Source organism: Pristiophorus japonicus, chromosome 5 (genome assembly GCF_044704955.1).
Source record: "Pristiophorus japonicus isolate sPriJap1 chromosome 5, sPriJap1.hap1, whole genome shotgun sequence".
In the NCBI taxonomy this organism is placed as follows: Eukaryota; Metazoa; Chordata; class Chondrichthyes; family Pristiophoridae; genus Pristiophorus; species Pristiophorus japonicus.
The window spans coordinates 207,131,311-207,143,735 of NC_091981.1; the positions used below are offsets into that span (position 1 = coordinate 207,131,311).

At 42.3% G+C, this 12,425-nt stretch overlaps 1 protein-coding gene across 12 annotated transcripts in view; it reads right to left on the reverse strand.

The window, feature by feature from the left end:
* The window catches only part of tbc1d5 (TBC1 domain family, member 5), a 789,418-nt gene that overhangs the window by 208,653 nt on the left and 568,340 nt on the right, over positions 1-12,425 (reverse strand). For all 12 annotated transcript variants that reach the window (XM_070881258.1, XM_070881261.1, XM_070881268.1 and 9 more), the window contains one exon: positions 9,229-9,335. In XM_070881258.1, the coding sequence (XP_070737359.1) occupies positions 9,229-9,335 (107 nt within the window). The remainder of the gene's footprint in view (positions 1-9,228; positions 9,336-12,425) is intronic.

The following is a 12,425-nucleotide window of genomic DNA, read 5'->3' on the forward strand; positions in this document are numbered from 1 at the left end:
CCGACTTCCTAGGATCAAAACGGCACCAAAAAGATGTCCCCGGATTCTGGCCCCTCTGTTGACTCTCCCGGGACTTGGCGCGGCGAGTCCATTGGGGGGGGGCGGAGCTAGGGCCCTGCACCTAAAAGAGTGCCGGCAGCTGTCCGGATGCATAGTAGAGCGTTAGCGCATGCACAGTAGCTCCTCCCATGATGATGATGGCTGCAGCGTGGGACCCGATGCGTCCCGCCCCCATCCCAGGCCGAGTGGGCTGCTGCACAGGTCGGCCCACTGCCTTCCCTTGCTGAGGCTACAAGAAACAGGTTGGTGTGGGGAGACTTTTGATTGAGGGGGGCAGGGGGGGAAGAGTTTTGATTCGGGGGGGGGGGGGGGGCGGAGGAGAGGGGAGAGTTTTGATGGGGCCGGGAAGGAGAGTTTTGATGGAGGGTTGGGGAAGAGAGGGGAGTTTTGATGGGGTGGGGGGGGGGGGGGGCGGGGGGAGGATGTGATAACTGTGTAGCCAGTAATTTTAATGAGCTTACTCAAGAGTTTCCTTAACCCTGTTGATGAAAATACTTTCCTACGAGCAGGATATTTTGAAAAAATTATGTCAATATGTTTTGTCTTTTTACTTCTTTTATTTTTGTAGTTTAAGCTTCCATGAATGCTGCTGTTGTATAGCAAATTAACTGTGCGAAGTTTGTCAGTCCTGTATAGCTGTTTGATCCTATTCACATTCTTTAGTCAAGTCATTAAGTACCTACCTGCACTGATTTCTTAACTCTCCGCAAGGGTTTTCTGTGCAGCCACAAGTGACCACATACACTGGCGTAAGTTAGTTTGGAGCAACTATTAGCTCTCCAAACTGGCTTAAATGGCCAAAACGGGCAATAGGTGGTTGGTAACGCCCCTTTTTGAACAAAATGAAATGAAACTAAAAAAATCCTAATTAATTCACTTACACTGGCACAAATTGAATGTGCAAATGGGGATTTGTAAGATACTCCAGAAAAATCAAGTTGCTCCAAAAAAAACAGAGCAACTCCCAGCCAATTTTGGGCCCAAGTTTCCACAGAAGTTGCTCCTATTTTTTTGGAGCAACTAGTTTTTTTTGGAGTATCTTAAAAATCACATTTCTCCACATTTAGTTTGCTCCAGTTTCAGTGAGTTAGTTCAGTTTCTTTTTAGCTCAGTTTTTTTTTTTAAAAAGGGGGCATTACCAGCCACTTATGCATGTTTTGGCCATTTAAGCAAGTTTAGACAGCGAAAAGTTACTCCAAACTAACTTAGACCAGCGTATGTGTCCGCTCTGAAAGACCTTGTGGACACTTTAGAAACCAGGCGCATGTCGCCAGAGATGGGGGGGGAGGGAGGGGGGGGGAGGCGGGGGCGGGGCGGGGAGGGAAGTTAGAGGATTTTCCAAAGCACTAAACACCTTCACAAAAACATTAAAGAAGCATAAGTACATTTACAGCACTAAGTACTAAACAAAGTAGTACATTTAAAGCACCACGACTTACAAACTACTAAACAAAGCACAAAAAGTAATAAGCAATTAATTTGTGATGTATGTAGCACTCAAATCACTGATTCCACACAGTATGGTGTTGTAGTAACTGCTGTGACCTTCGTCCTTTATTGTGTAACTCCAGAGTGCCTATCAGGTGTGGTGGGCAGCCTTTTATACTCTGTCTTGCAGGTACTTTCGGTCTCCCACCACAGCGCCCCCTGTGGTGCACCATTGTAACTATACATTAAATGTACCTGGACAATACATAACATAATTAACAAATAAAAAGTAGAAGGAACCCTGCACCTAAAGCACGAAGACCAAAGTAATAAGCAATCAATCAATCAATAAAAAATTAAAAATTAAAAAAATCGGCGGCCCGCTGCCTTCCCTTCACATAAAGGTTGGACTTCTATTTTTTATTTTTTATTGATTGATTGATTGCTTATTAAGTCCTACCTTTATGTGAAGGGAAGGCAGCGGGCCGCCGATGAGGGAGAGGGGAGATGGGGAAGGGGGGAGGGCAGAGGAGAGATGGGGAGAGGGGAGGGGAGAAGGAGGGGGGGAGAGAGAAGAGGGGGAGAGAGGAGGAGGAGGAGGGGGGAGAGAGAGAGGAGGAGGGGGGAGAGAGAGAGGAGGAGGGGGGAGAGAGAGAGGAGGAGGGGGGAGAGAGAGAGGAGGAGGGGGGAGAGAGAGAGAGGAGGGGGGAGGGAGAGAGGAGGTGGGGAGGGAGAGAGGAGGTGGGGAGGGAGAGAGGAGGTGGGGAGGGAGAGAGGAGGAGGGGAGGGAGAGAGGAGGAGGGGAGGGAGAGAGGAGGAGGGGAGAAAGGAGGGGGAGAGAGAGGGGGGGAGAGAGGAGGGGGAAAGGGAGAGAGGAGGAGGAAAGGGAGAGAGGAGGAGAAGGAGGGGGGAGAGAGGAGGAGGGGGTGAGAGGAGGGGGGGGTGAGAGGAGGGGGGGGAGAGAGGAGGAGGGGGAGAGAGAGGAGGGGGGGAGAGAGAGGAGGGGAGGAGAGAGGAGATGGGGGGGGAGAGAGGAGGGTAGGAGGAGGAGGGGGAAAAGGAGGGGGGAAGGAGGGGGGTAAAGGAGGGGGAGAAAGGAGGGAGAGAAAGGAGGGGGAGAAAGGAGGGGGAGAAAGGAGGGGGAGAAAGGAGGGGGAGAAAGGAGGGGGAGAAAGGAGGGGGAGAAAGGAGGGGGAGAAAGGAGGGGGAGAAAGGAGGGGGGGAAAGGAGGGGGGAAAGGAGGGGGAGAAAGGAGGGGGAGAAAGGAGGGGGAGAAAGGAGGGGGGAAAGGAGGGTGGGAAAAGGAGGGCGGGTTGGAAGAGGAGGGGGGAGAAAGGAGGTGGTGGGGGGCAACGTTGAACAGTTGAGCCTGCCTTGTGAGCCTGAACTTCCATGAGTACAAAACTCTTGCAAGAATCCAACTCCACTTACTCACTTCACACATGTATTAATTATCGAAAAAAATGCCCAACTATACCTATCATGATCTTATTGAATGGTGGTGCAGGCTCGAAGAGCTGAATGGCCGACTCCTGCACCTGTTTTCTATGTTTCAATGTTTCTATCAGGCTGAACTCCCACTGAGGCTAAATTTCATAGTTGCCTGTGCTTTCACAGTCCATTATTCCCTCGCAGGTCGCGGCGGGGATCCCATTCGGCCAGAGCTAGGGGCAGAGTGCTTCGGACCCCTCCCACACAACCAGCAGCACAAGCACACTGAATCTGGGGGCGAGGAGCTACTGCACATTTGCGCGCACTCTAGCGCGCATGTGCAGAGGTCCTGGCACTGTTTTCAGTGCCGGGACTTGGCTCCGCTCCCACACGTTCTGCTGCGCTCCGCCTAGAACCTGGATCGATCGGACTGCAGGGAGAATATGAAGGTAAATAATTGCCGCCGTTTCTGTTCTAAAAAGTCGGTGGACCTCACGGAGGTGCGCCGTTCTAAGGGTTGGTAGAAACTTTGGCCCTGTGGGCTAGAGTTTCCCTAACCTGTTTTTCTGGCGCCCTCACCCGAGTTGCGCCGCTTTTGTCTGCCTCTAAGCGCCTCGAAAAAAGATGTCCGTATTCTGGCCGCTCCCCAGCCTCTCCTCGGTCGTGGCGCAGCATGGCCCAATGGATTTGGGGCGGAGCCATGTCCCGGCGCTAAAAACAGTGCCGGGGGTGCTGAAAATCTTGCTGGGACCTCTGCACATGCATGCTAGAGTCTGCGCACATGTGCAATAGCTCCTGGCAGGCCGTTTCTGCAAAGGCTGTGCGGGAGGGGCCCGAAGCACACCGTCCCTAGCCCTGGCCGAATGGGCTCCCTCATCGGCGGCCCGCTGTGTTCCCTAGGGTCGGAATTCTATTTTTTTTTGTTATTTACTGATTGATTTTGGTGCTTTAGGTGCAGGGTTCCTTCTATTTTTTTATTTGTTATTTATTGATTGCTTATTACTTTGGTCTTGATGCTTTAGGTGCAAGGTTCCTTCTATTTTATTTGTTAATTAATTGCTTATTACTTTTTGTGCTTTGTTTGGTGCTTGGTGGTGCTTTAAATGTAGTTACTTGTGCCAATTCCTTAACTCTAGGTAAGGTTTTTGTGTACGGACAGAAGTGGCAACATACGCTAGCCTAAGTTAGTTTGGAGCAACTATTTGCTGGCCAAACGCCTAGAACAGGGGTAAGTGGCTAGGAACTCCCCCTTTTGGAAAAAAAAACTGAACTAAAAAAAAAACGTAACTAACTCACTTACAGTGGCACAAATTAAATGGCCAGAATTGCAATTAAAACGATATCCAGAAAAATCAAAAAAAGAGCAACTCCTGGGGAAACGGGCCCGTTATAACTAATCTAAGTATCCCAGGGTGGAGAGGGAAAAAATGAACCACATTCCCCACTTTTCATCTCTGTTCAGTGAATCTTGCTGGATATGCACCTGTGTGGACATTGGGTAAGAACAGAATTGGACTTGACTGTTCTGGCCCCGATAGCCAAGCAGCTTCCTGACATGAAGTGTTCAGACTCACTCTGGAGAATCATCACTTGGATGACGTATCAGAAGACCACTGTTGTCCGTAGAACTGTGCCCCAGGTAAGCATTTTATATTAATCCTGGGTTTAAGAACTGAAGGAGCAAAATTCTACTTTTAGTATTAATTTTTTTTCACAGAATGTTTACTTGAGCTCCACATTCCCAAGATCTGTGCAAATGTAATTTCACATCTTTGAAAATAATAGTTGTGCAGTGTATCTTTAACTCTTGTGACACTGCATGTGCATTTTTCACCACATTCAAAAGAATTAAACAGATTTTACCGGGCTGCACTGTACTTTCCTTGCATCTGTACTTTAGCTCAAGAGATCTAATATTTAGTATATGCTATTACAAAACACAATAGGGAACATGCCCTTTCGGCTTCAAAGGATTGAAAGAGTATTTTGTTAATTTTTGGTAAATACATAACCACTACAATTACATGTATCAAATAGATATGTAAATATACCCTGCAACTAAATAATGACATTTGAACCTTAAAAAAAAATCAAAACAATGAGATTTATTAACAGATGTGACTTATTAGCTAGTAACATCATACAAATTTAATATCAGAGTTCAAGAATAATCTGGGTTTTAGTTTTGTTCACTTGTTCTCTAATAATAAAATAGCTAGTTAGTATTCTCATTTTTGCAATGTGATGCATTTGTTATCGACAGTGGTTGCCTAGCTGCCTATTAAATGGCAGCATAACCATAAATCATCAAGGTCAGCTTTTGCTGCTCTACTGCTTCTACAATTATTCTTTTCAGCATAAGCTTTTTCACTGTCAAAGATAAAACATGTTATTTTCTTAAATAAAGTCTGAATCTCGACACTAAACATATTAATGGGCTAAAAATTCGCCAACCTTGCCCTCGTTTTTTTGGCAATATTTCGCCATTTTTGCTGAAAAACGGTGCGGCGGAAAATTTGGAGAAGTCTTGTGGTGGTGGTTTTTAAGTACCACTGGGGAGAGGACCACCGCCGTGCAAGACTTGAAATAGTGCTTTCGCCAAAAATTTGGCTCAGCGGCGTATTCTGCGCGAAAAAAACCCGCGTTGCAGCCCTTGGAGCAGCGGTAAGTATGAAGAGCTGCAAAAAGGTAACAAAGTTTTTGGGCCAGAATTTCCTACCATTCCACCAGCACCCGATTGCTGCCCAAAAGACTGCTAAGATTCCCAAGATTATCGCCGGCGAAAACTTCCCTCCAAAAAAGAAAAAAATCCGCTCAGCAAAAGAAATAGGCGTTGCACCTCAATTCTCATCGAAAAAGTGGAATTTTGGGTCGACTGGGCAGTTCTTAAAGAAAACGGGCGATAATTAATAAATTTACCCCGAGACTGCGGGTTGAGCCAAGGAGGAAGAAAAACACTAAAAATATTTTTTCAAAAAACATACCATAAAAAAAAATCATAAAAACGTTCTCAAGACCCTTTTAACTTAAATCACAGCAACAGAATTTTAAAATAATTCGTAAAAAAAACAATTACTTACCTTTTTCTTGCAGAGCTGCTCACCTACCGTCCAGCTCTGCTGATTCTCGTGTGCTTTTTTTTTATACTTACCTACGGGTCACCGCTGAGCCAAATATCATGCCAGGGCAATCTGTGGATAGTGCACGCCGGCGGTTCGCTCCCCAGCTGTACTTCAAAACTGCAGGTGTGCCTCAGCTGGGGAATTTCTCGCCGACCCAGTTCCTGCCCAAAATGGCCAATACTGCCGAGAAACTGGCCGGTGGGCCACTGGAAATTCTAGCCCTTTATTTTTTTAATTCTTTTGCGGCGATTCACTCGTTAAGTGTCATGCAAATGTTTGGTGATTTTTTTTTTTTGTTTACCCAGTGAGGTCTTTCACAGTGGTATCGGCCTCGGAGAAAAGTTACAGAAAATTTGCGGTTTGCATCACGAATCCTCATGCAACGCGGTATTTTTGGCAAAAAAAATACCGCTATCACCAAAAAACAAATTTCTAGCCCATTTTTCTGTACTAATTAAACTTTTACTTTAACAATCTCCTCAAAATAAATAACAAAGTAACTGAAGTACATTCAAAGAAATTGTCGAACAATTCATGGTTTTTTTGGTAAACCCTGTCTAAATAGTTATAAAACATTTAAATGCACAGCAACTATTCTAGATAATGTTTTGATAAACTACTTTACAGCACAAAAGTGATTAATCAAATTAAGTCAGTTTGTGTGTGACAAGCGTAATAATGACTTCATTCTATTTGTATAGGTTTGTGTTAGAATAGTAATTAAGATATAAAATCATATTTAAAGTACACAGATTTGTAGATTTACAGAAAAAAATTTAAGGGGGCTACTTTTTGTTCAAAGCATTCCTCGATGTGTATGCAAAGCTGATCCTTAGACACAGACAAAGTTCCCTGTAAGCTGCGTTCGTTCTGCGCGGCCTGTTTCTTTTAGTGCGTGGTCCTTTTAAATTTCCATGCACGTGGTATTTACAATGCAGAAGTCGGTGCGTGGCCTGCGAGGGACCTTTCCCATTAATGCTCAGCCACGCAGCTCAGAGGGAGCATTGGCCTGGGAGATCATTCTACTGACAATGAAACAAACATACCCATATGTTTTCGCAGAATTGTGCAGTTCTTGATCTACTCCTGGGTTGAGCCAAAGTTTCTGCCTCAGTTAAAACAAATGTAGCCACTGAGGGAAACTGGTAGATGCTGTCTTTGTCAGTGATGTCACTAAAATAACTTGGAAGGATGGCGCCCAAACTGGTACATCAACATTAGGGCAGAAAATTCAAGTGTTTTTAAAGCAATAATTTTATGATAAATTATTTTATTGACGACAAAATATTTGCAAAAACATGGGGAAAATACTTTAAATAAAATGTGTCTTGCAAGACTTCTCTCCCCTTAAGATAATATTCCTGATTGCATTACTCCTTACCTCCTTCTCCTTTAACATTGGATTTCTACGTTTTTTATGTGCTTGTTCTACCTTGTCAGTTAATTGTAGTGTTTTTAAAAATTACTTTATAAAAATAATGTATTTCCCTCTGCCAGTTGAATTATTACTCAACAACACACATGACCCAAAGGGATTCCCAGACAATCCCACTCTTATGCCTCTTCTGCTATTCAGCCAGTCACAACGAGACACCTAAAAAGTATCAGATTAATTTGTGTGCTGATATGTCTTTACTCCATATGGGAGCATTCTCTCAATCTCTGCTTTGAGTTTCCGTGATACTAGAGGCAAGATTGGGAACTTGCTACATGTAGCATTGCTATGTAGCACATTGTTTTTCAGCACACTGTCATTTATTCTTTCTTAAGGACTTTTGCCAACAACACTTGGATGATAAAGAAAGCGAGAACGAACATTTTATATAGCCCCTTTCACGACTTCAGGACATTCCAACATGCTTTAGTCAATTAAGTACTTTTGAAGTATAATCCTGTTATAATGTAATGTAGCCAATCAGTGCACAGCAAGGTCCCATTAACTGCAATGAGACAAATTACTAGACAATCTGTTTTAGTGATGTTGGTTGAGGGTTAAATATTTACCAGGAGACCTCCCATGCTTTTGTTCCAATAATGCCTTGGGATCTTTTACTTCCACCTGAGAGCGCAGATGGAGCCTCGGTTTAACCTCCGACAGTGCAGCTCAGTACTGCACTGAAGTGTTAGCCTAAAATTCTGTGCCCTCTGTAGTGGGTCTGAAACTCACGATCTTCTGACTAGGAGACAACATTGCTACCACTGAGCCAAGGCTGACATCTTGATGTCACAGAACAGGCCGAACAACAAACAAATGGTCATCTAGAAGCATAGAAACAATTATGGATATTTCCTCCTAAGAGAAAATTGCTTGCATTTACTGACTGTCTTTTTAAAAAAAATAAAAACGGTGTTGTTTAGGTTATACATTTATTATACTTTTGGACTGAAAATATATGATTCACTGAAAATTATACATGAGAAAATGTTTTCACTCCTGACAAATAACTGATGACTGTAGGCAATAATCTTCAGTGAACAGACCACAAAGCACAGGCTATTAACCATTCAAAATGGGTGAAAACATTTCCCATTTGAAAAATAAATTTAACTCATGGGTATAATAAAACAAATATTGACTGCAGTTCTGAGGCTATAATTGATGAATTATTACCCCTCTGGTTGCAGATGTGCCCTCAAATGTACAATAATTCAGAACATTTTCTTCCTTTTATAAGACAGCAAATGACCATTGTTGAACCAGCAAACCATAGTGGTGATACCACAACAATGTTCATATTTTTCACTCCAGCAAAAGTGTTGGTACCAGATTTTAGCCATCTTCATAGAATGCACTACACATATATATGTATTCCATATGCTTATAATACATTTTCTCCTATGTTTAGCATACTGCTGTTTACTATTGTGATTCAACATTAAATTTTTTATTGTTTGTGAAGTATTCAAGCACATCATTCTACTCGATAACTACATTTGTCTTGTAATTTTAAATCTTAAAATAATTGCAACTCCCACTTATGACATTTTTAGAATCAAGAATTTTGCATGTTAATTGATTTCAACTTATTTCATAGGTAATAAACATCACTTAATGTTGCATTATTTATCATTTTAAATTAGGTCTCTATACAGCTGAGTCTCAGTGAGGATCAATGAGCAGTGCAATTCTTAAAGTACTTTTCATTTTTTTCAATATAAGTATGTACCTCAAAGAATGGTATATTACCTTTGGATCTCGTAAGAATAGGGCTTTCTGGATTAAGGAATGCACATCTTCCACAGAAGGATAATGGAGAAGCAATCCAAGGCAGGTCTGATAGTTACTGGCAATTACTGAGGAAGATAAAACATACAAAACAGTATGAGTGTTTTATTTAAATAAATATTATATATTATATATATATATATATACACACACACATATATGCATATCTTTAAGACGGAAAAACTATGAATTAAAAAGAGTACTATTCCTAGAAACATAGAAAATAGGTGCAGGTGTAGGCCATCCGGCCCTTCGAGCCTGCACCACCATTCAATATGATCATGGCTGATCATGCAACTTCAGTATCCCATTCCTGCTTTCTCTCCATACCCCTTGATCCCTTTAGCCGTAAGGGCCACATCTAACTCCCTTTTGAATATATCTAACGAATTGGTCTCAACAACTTTCTGTGGTAGAGAATTCCACAGGTTCACAATTCTCTGAGTGAAGAAGTTTCTCCTCATCTTGGTCCTAAATGGCTTACCCCTTATCCTTAGACTGTGACTCCTGGTTCTGGACTTCCCCAATAATGGGAACATTCTTCCTGCCTCTAACCTGTCCAATCCCGTCAGAATGTTATATGTTTCTATGAGATCCCCTCTCATCCTTCTAAATTCCAGTGAATATAAGCCTAGTCAATCCAGTCTTTCTTCATATATCAGTCCTGCCATCCCGGGAATCAGTCTGGTGAACCTTTGCTGCACTCCCTCAATAGCAAGAATGTGCTTCCTCAGATTAGGTGACCAAAACTGTACACAATATTCAAGGTGTGGCCTCACCAAGACCCTGTACAACTGCAGTAAGACCTCCCTGCTCCTATACTCAAATCCTCTCGCTATGAATGCCAACATGCCATTTGCCTTCTTCACCGCCTGCTGTACCTGCATGCCAACTTTCAATGACTGATGTACCATGATACCCAGGTCTCGTTGCACCTGCCCTTTTCCTAATCGGTCACCATTCAGATAATACTCTGCCTTCCTGTTTTTCACTAATTTCACTAGTGAAATATTATCGTGCTACATTAAAAGCAGTTTTTAAATAAGTAAGAGAAATAAAAACATCCAAGGCGCTATTAAGCATTCTAACCTCTTCGCTGACTGTAGTTGTATGCTAATAGTCATTGCAGGCCCTGATATTTAAAGATTATGAAGCAAAAAAATTGAAAGTGATTGAAACAAATAATTATATTCTATGGTGAGAACCACTTCATCATCTTCATTTCCTTTTTGATCCGACAGCTTGTAATTTCATACATCTGGTTTCATTTGTGAAACACTCGCTTATTGTGCTCACTCTTCCATAATACTTTTGTTCTCTTGTGACCATTTACTGTACTTTTTGTGAAAGTCATTAAAGCCAAAAACACATGGTACATTAATAATGCAAGTTAGTGCTATCTGAACAGCAAACTACTTGGTACTGCATCTTTACAAAACTTAAATGATTATAGTTTACTTACGATCTTGACATTTTAAAGCAACATTAATAAAACAGCAATTGAATCGGTCAGGAGTATGTTTTTATATTTAATCTGCTAAACATCTGGATTCTTTGTAAATACAAATATCGCCTCAAGTAATATAATTAAAGCAGTAAGATATCGATCTTTATTAAGGTCTGCTTTTCATCTTATTCACTAAGAATGTGTACAATGCAGTCAAAAGCTGTGCTATGTTTATAATGGGACTTGCAGGGGACTAAATCATTTGCATCAAGTTAGAATGATGTTTTAGTCACAAGGTGGCAGTCTTTCACATCAATGTATGTGTGTTTTTCCACATCTATTTTTCTTATTGTTATAAATTTGGGAATATAATATCAACCTCCTTAGGTTGAGTGGCATTGGTTGCTGTTGTATGTGATCTGAGCATCTTACTTATATATATATTTATTTGTATGTTAGCATAATCAAGAGTTTGACAATAATACCCCCGTGACCTGAACAAGATATTCATATGTCTTTTGTACGTGCCTCTCCAACCTTTCCAAAGATGGATCAATGAGTAAGACGACAGGAATCAATAAGGTGCTTTATTAAATAGTAATGTGAACATATAGAATAGAAAAGTTAGAATTGGATTCACTTAATTCAATTAGCACATCTTATCTCTGCATAATAATATAAAATAAAGAACATGCTTCCCCAAATCATTGGATCATCTTACTTGACTTAAACAAAATGACTTTTTAAACAGTCTTCCAACACTTCTAACCTCTTAGATTTGCCAAAAGTCCTCGTAACTTTCTATTCAAAAAAACCTTACTGCCTATGCAGCCTTAACTGGACCTGACTTTAAAAAAAAAATCTTCATCTGTTCATAGTCAAAAAGGAAGGCGTGCTAGACACCCGCTGCCAAGCACTGAAACCAGAGACTTCCCAACATAATAGGTGCGAGGTGTTTATTGATTACCGAGACAAACTGCTATTGTTTCATCATCATAGGTGGTCCCTTGTATCGAGGGAAAACAACACTATTAGCAAGCTGACAAGGGTGGTGCTGTTGTTGTTTGGTGAACCAATCTCTAACCTTGTGGAGGTTGAATGCCAACTCTTTGACACCTCCTCCTACCTCCCCCTGGATTATGACCCCACTACCGAACATCAAGTTATCGTTTCCAAGACTGTCACTGACTTTATCTCCCCTGGACATCTTCCCCCCTCGGCCTCCAACCTCATAGTTCCCCAACCCCACACAACCCACTTCTACCTCCTTCCCAAGATCCACAAACAGGACTGCCCTGAAAGACCCATTATTTCAGCCTGTTCTTGTCCCATGGAACCAATTTCTTCCTATCTCGACTTTTTTTCTCCCCATGTCCAGGCTCTTCCCAACTACATCTGCGACTCTTCCAACTCTCCGCCACTAACAGTTTCCTGGCCCCAATTGTCTCCTTTTCACCATGGACGTCCAATCCCGCTACACCTCCATCCTCCACCAGGACAACCTGAGGGCAGTCTGGTACTTCTCTGAATGGAGGCCCAACCTGTCCCCATACACCACCACCCTCCTTCGCCTGGCTGAACTTGTTCTCACATTGAACAACTTCTCCTTTGACTCCACTCACTTCCTCCAAATAAAAGGTGTTGCTATGAGAACCTGCATGGGTCCTAGCTGTGCTTGCATTTTCGTTGGATATGTGGAACATTCTTTGTT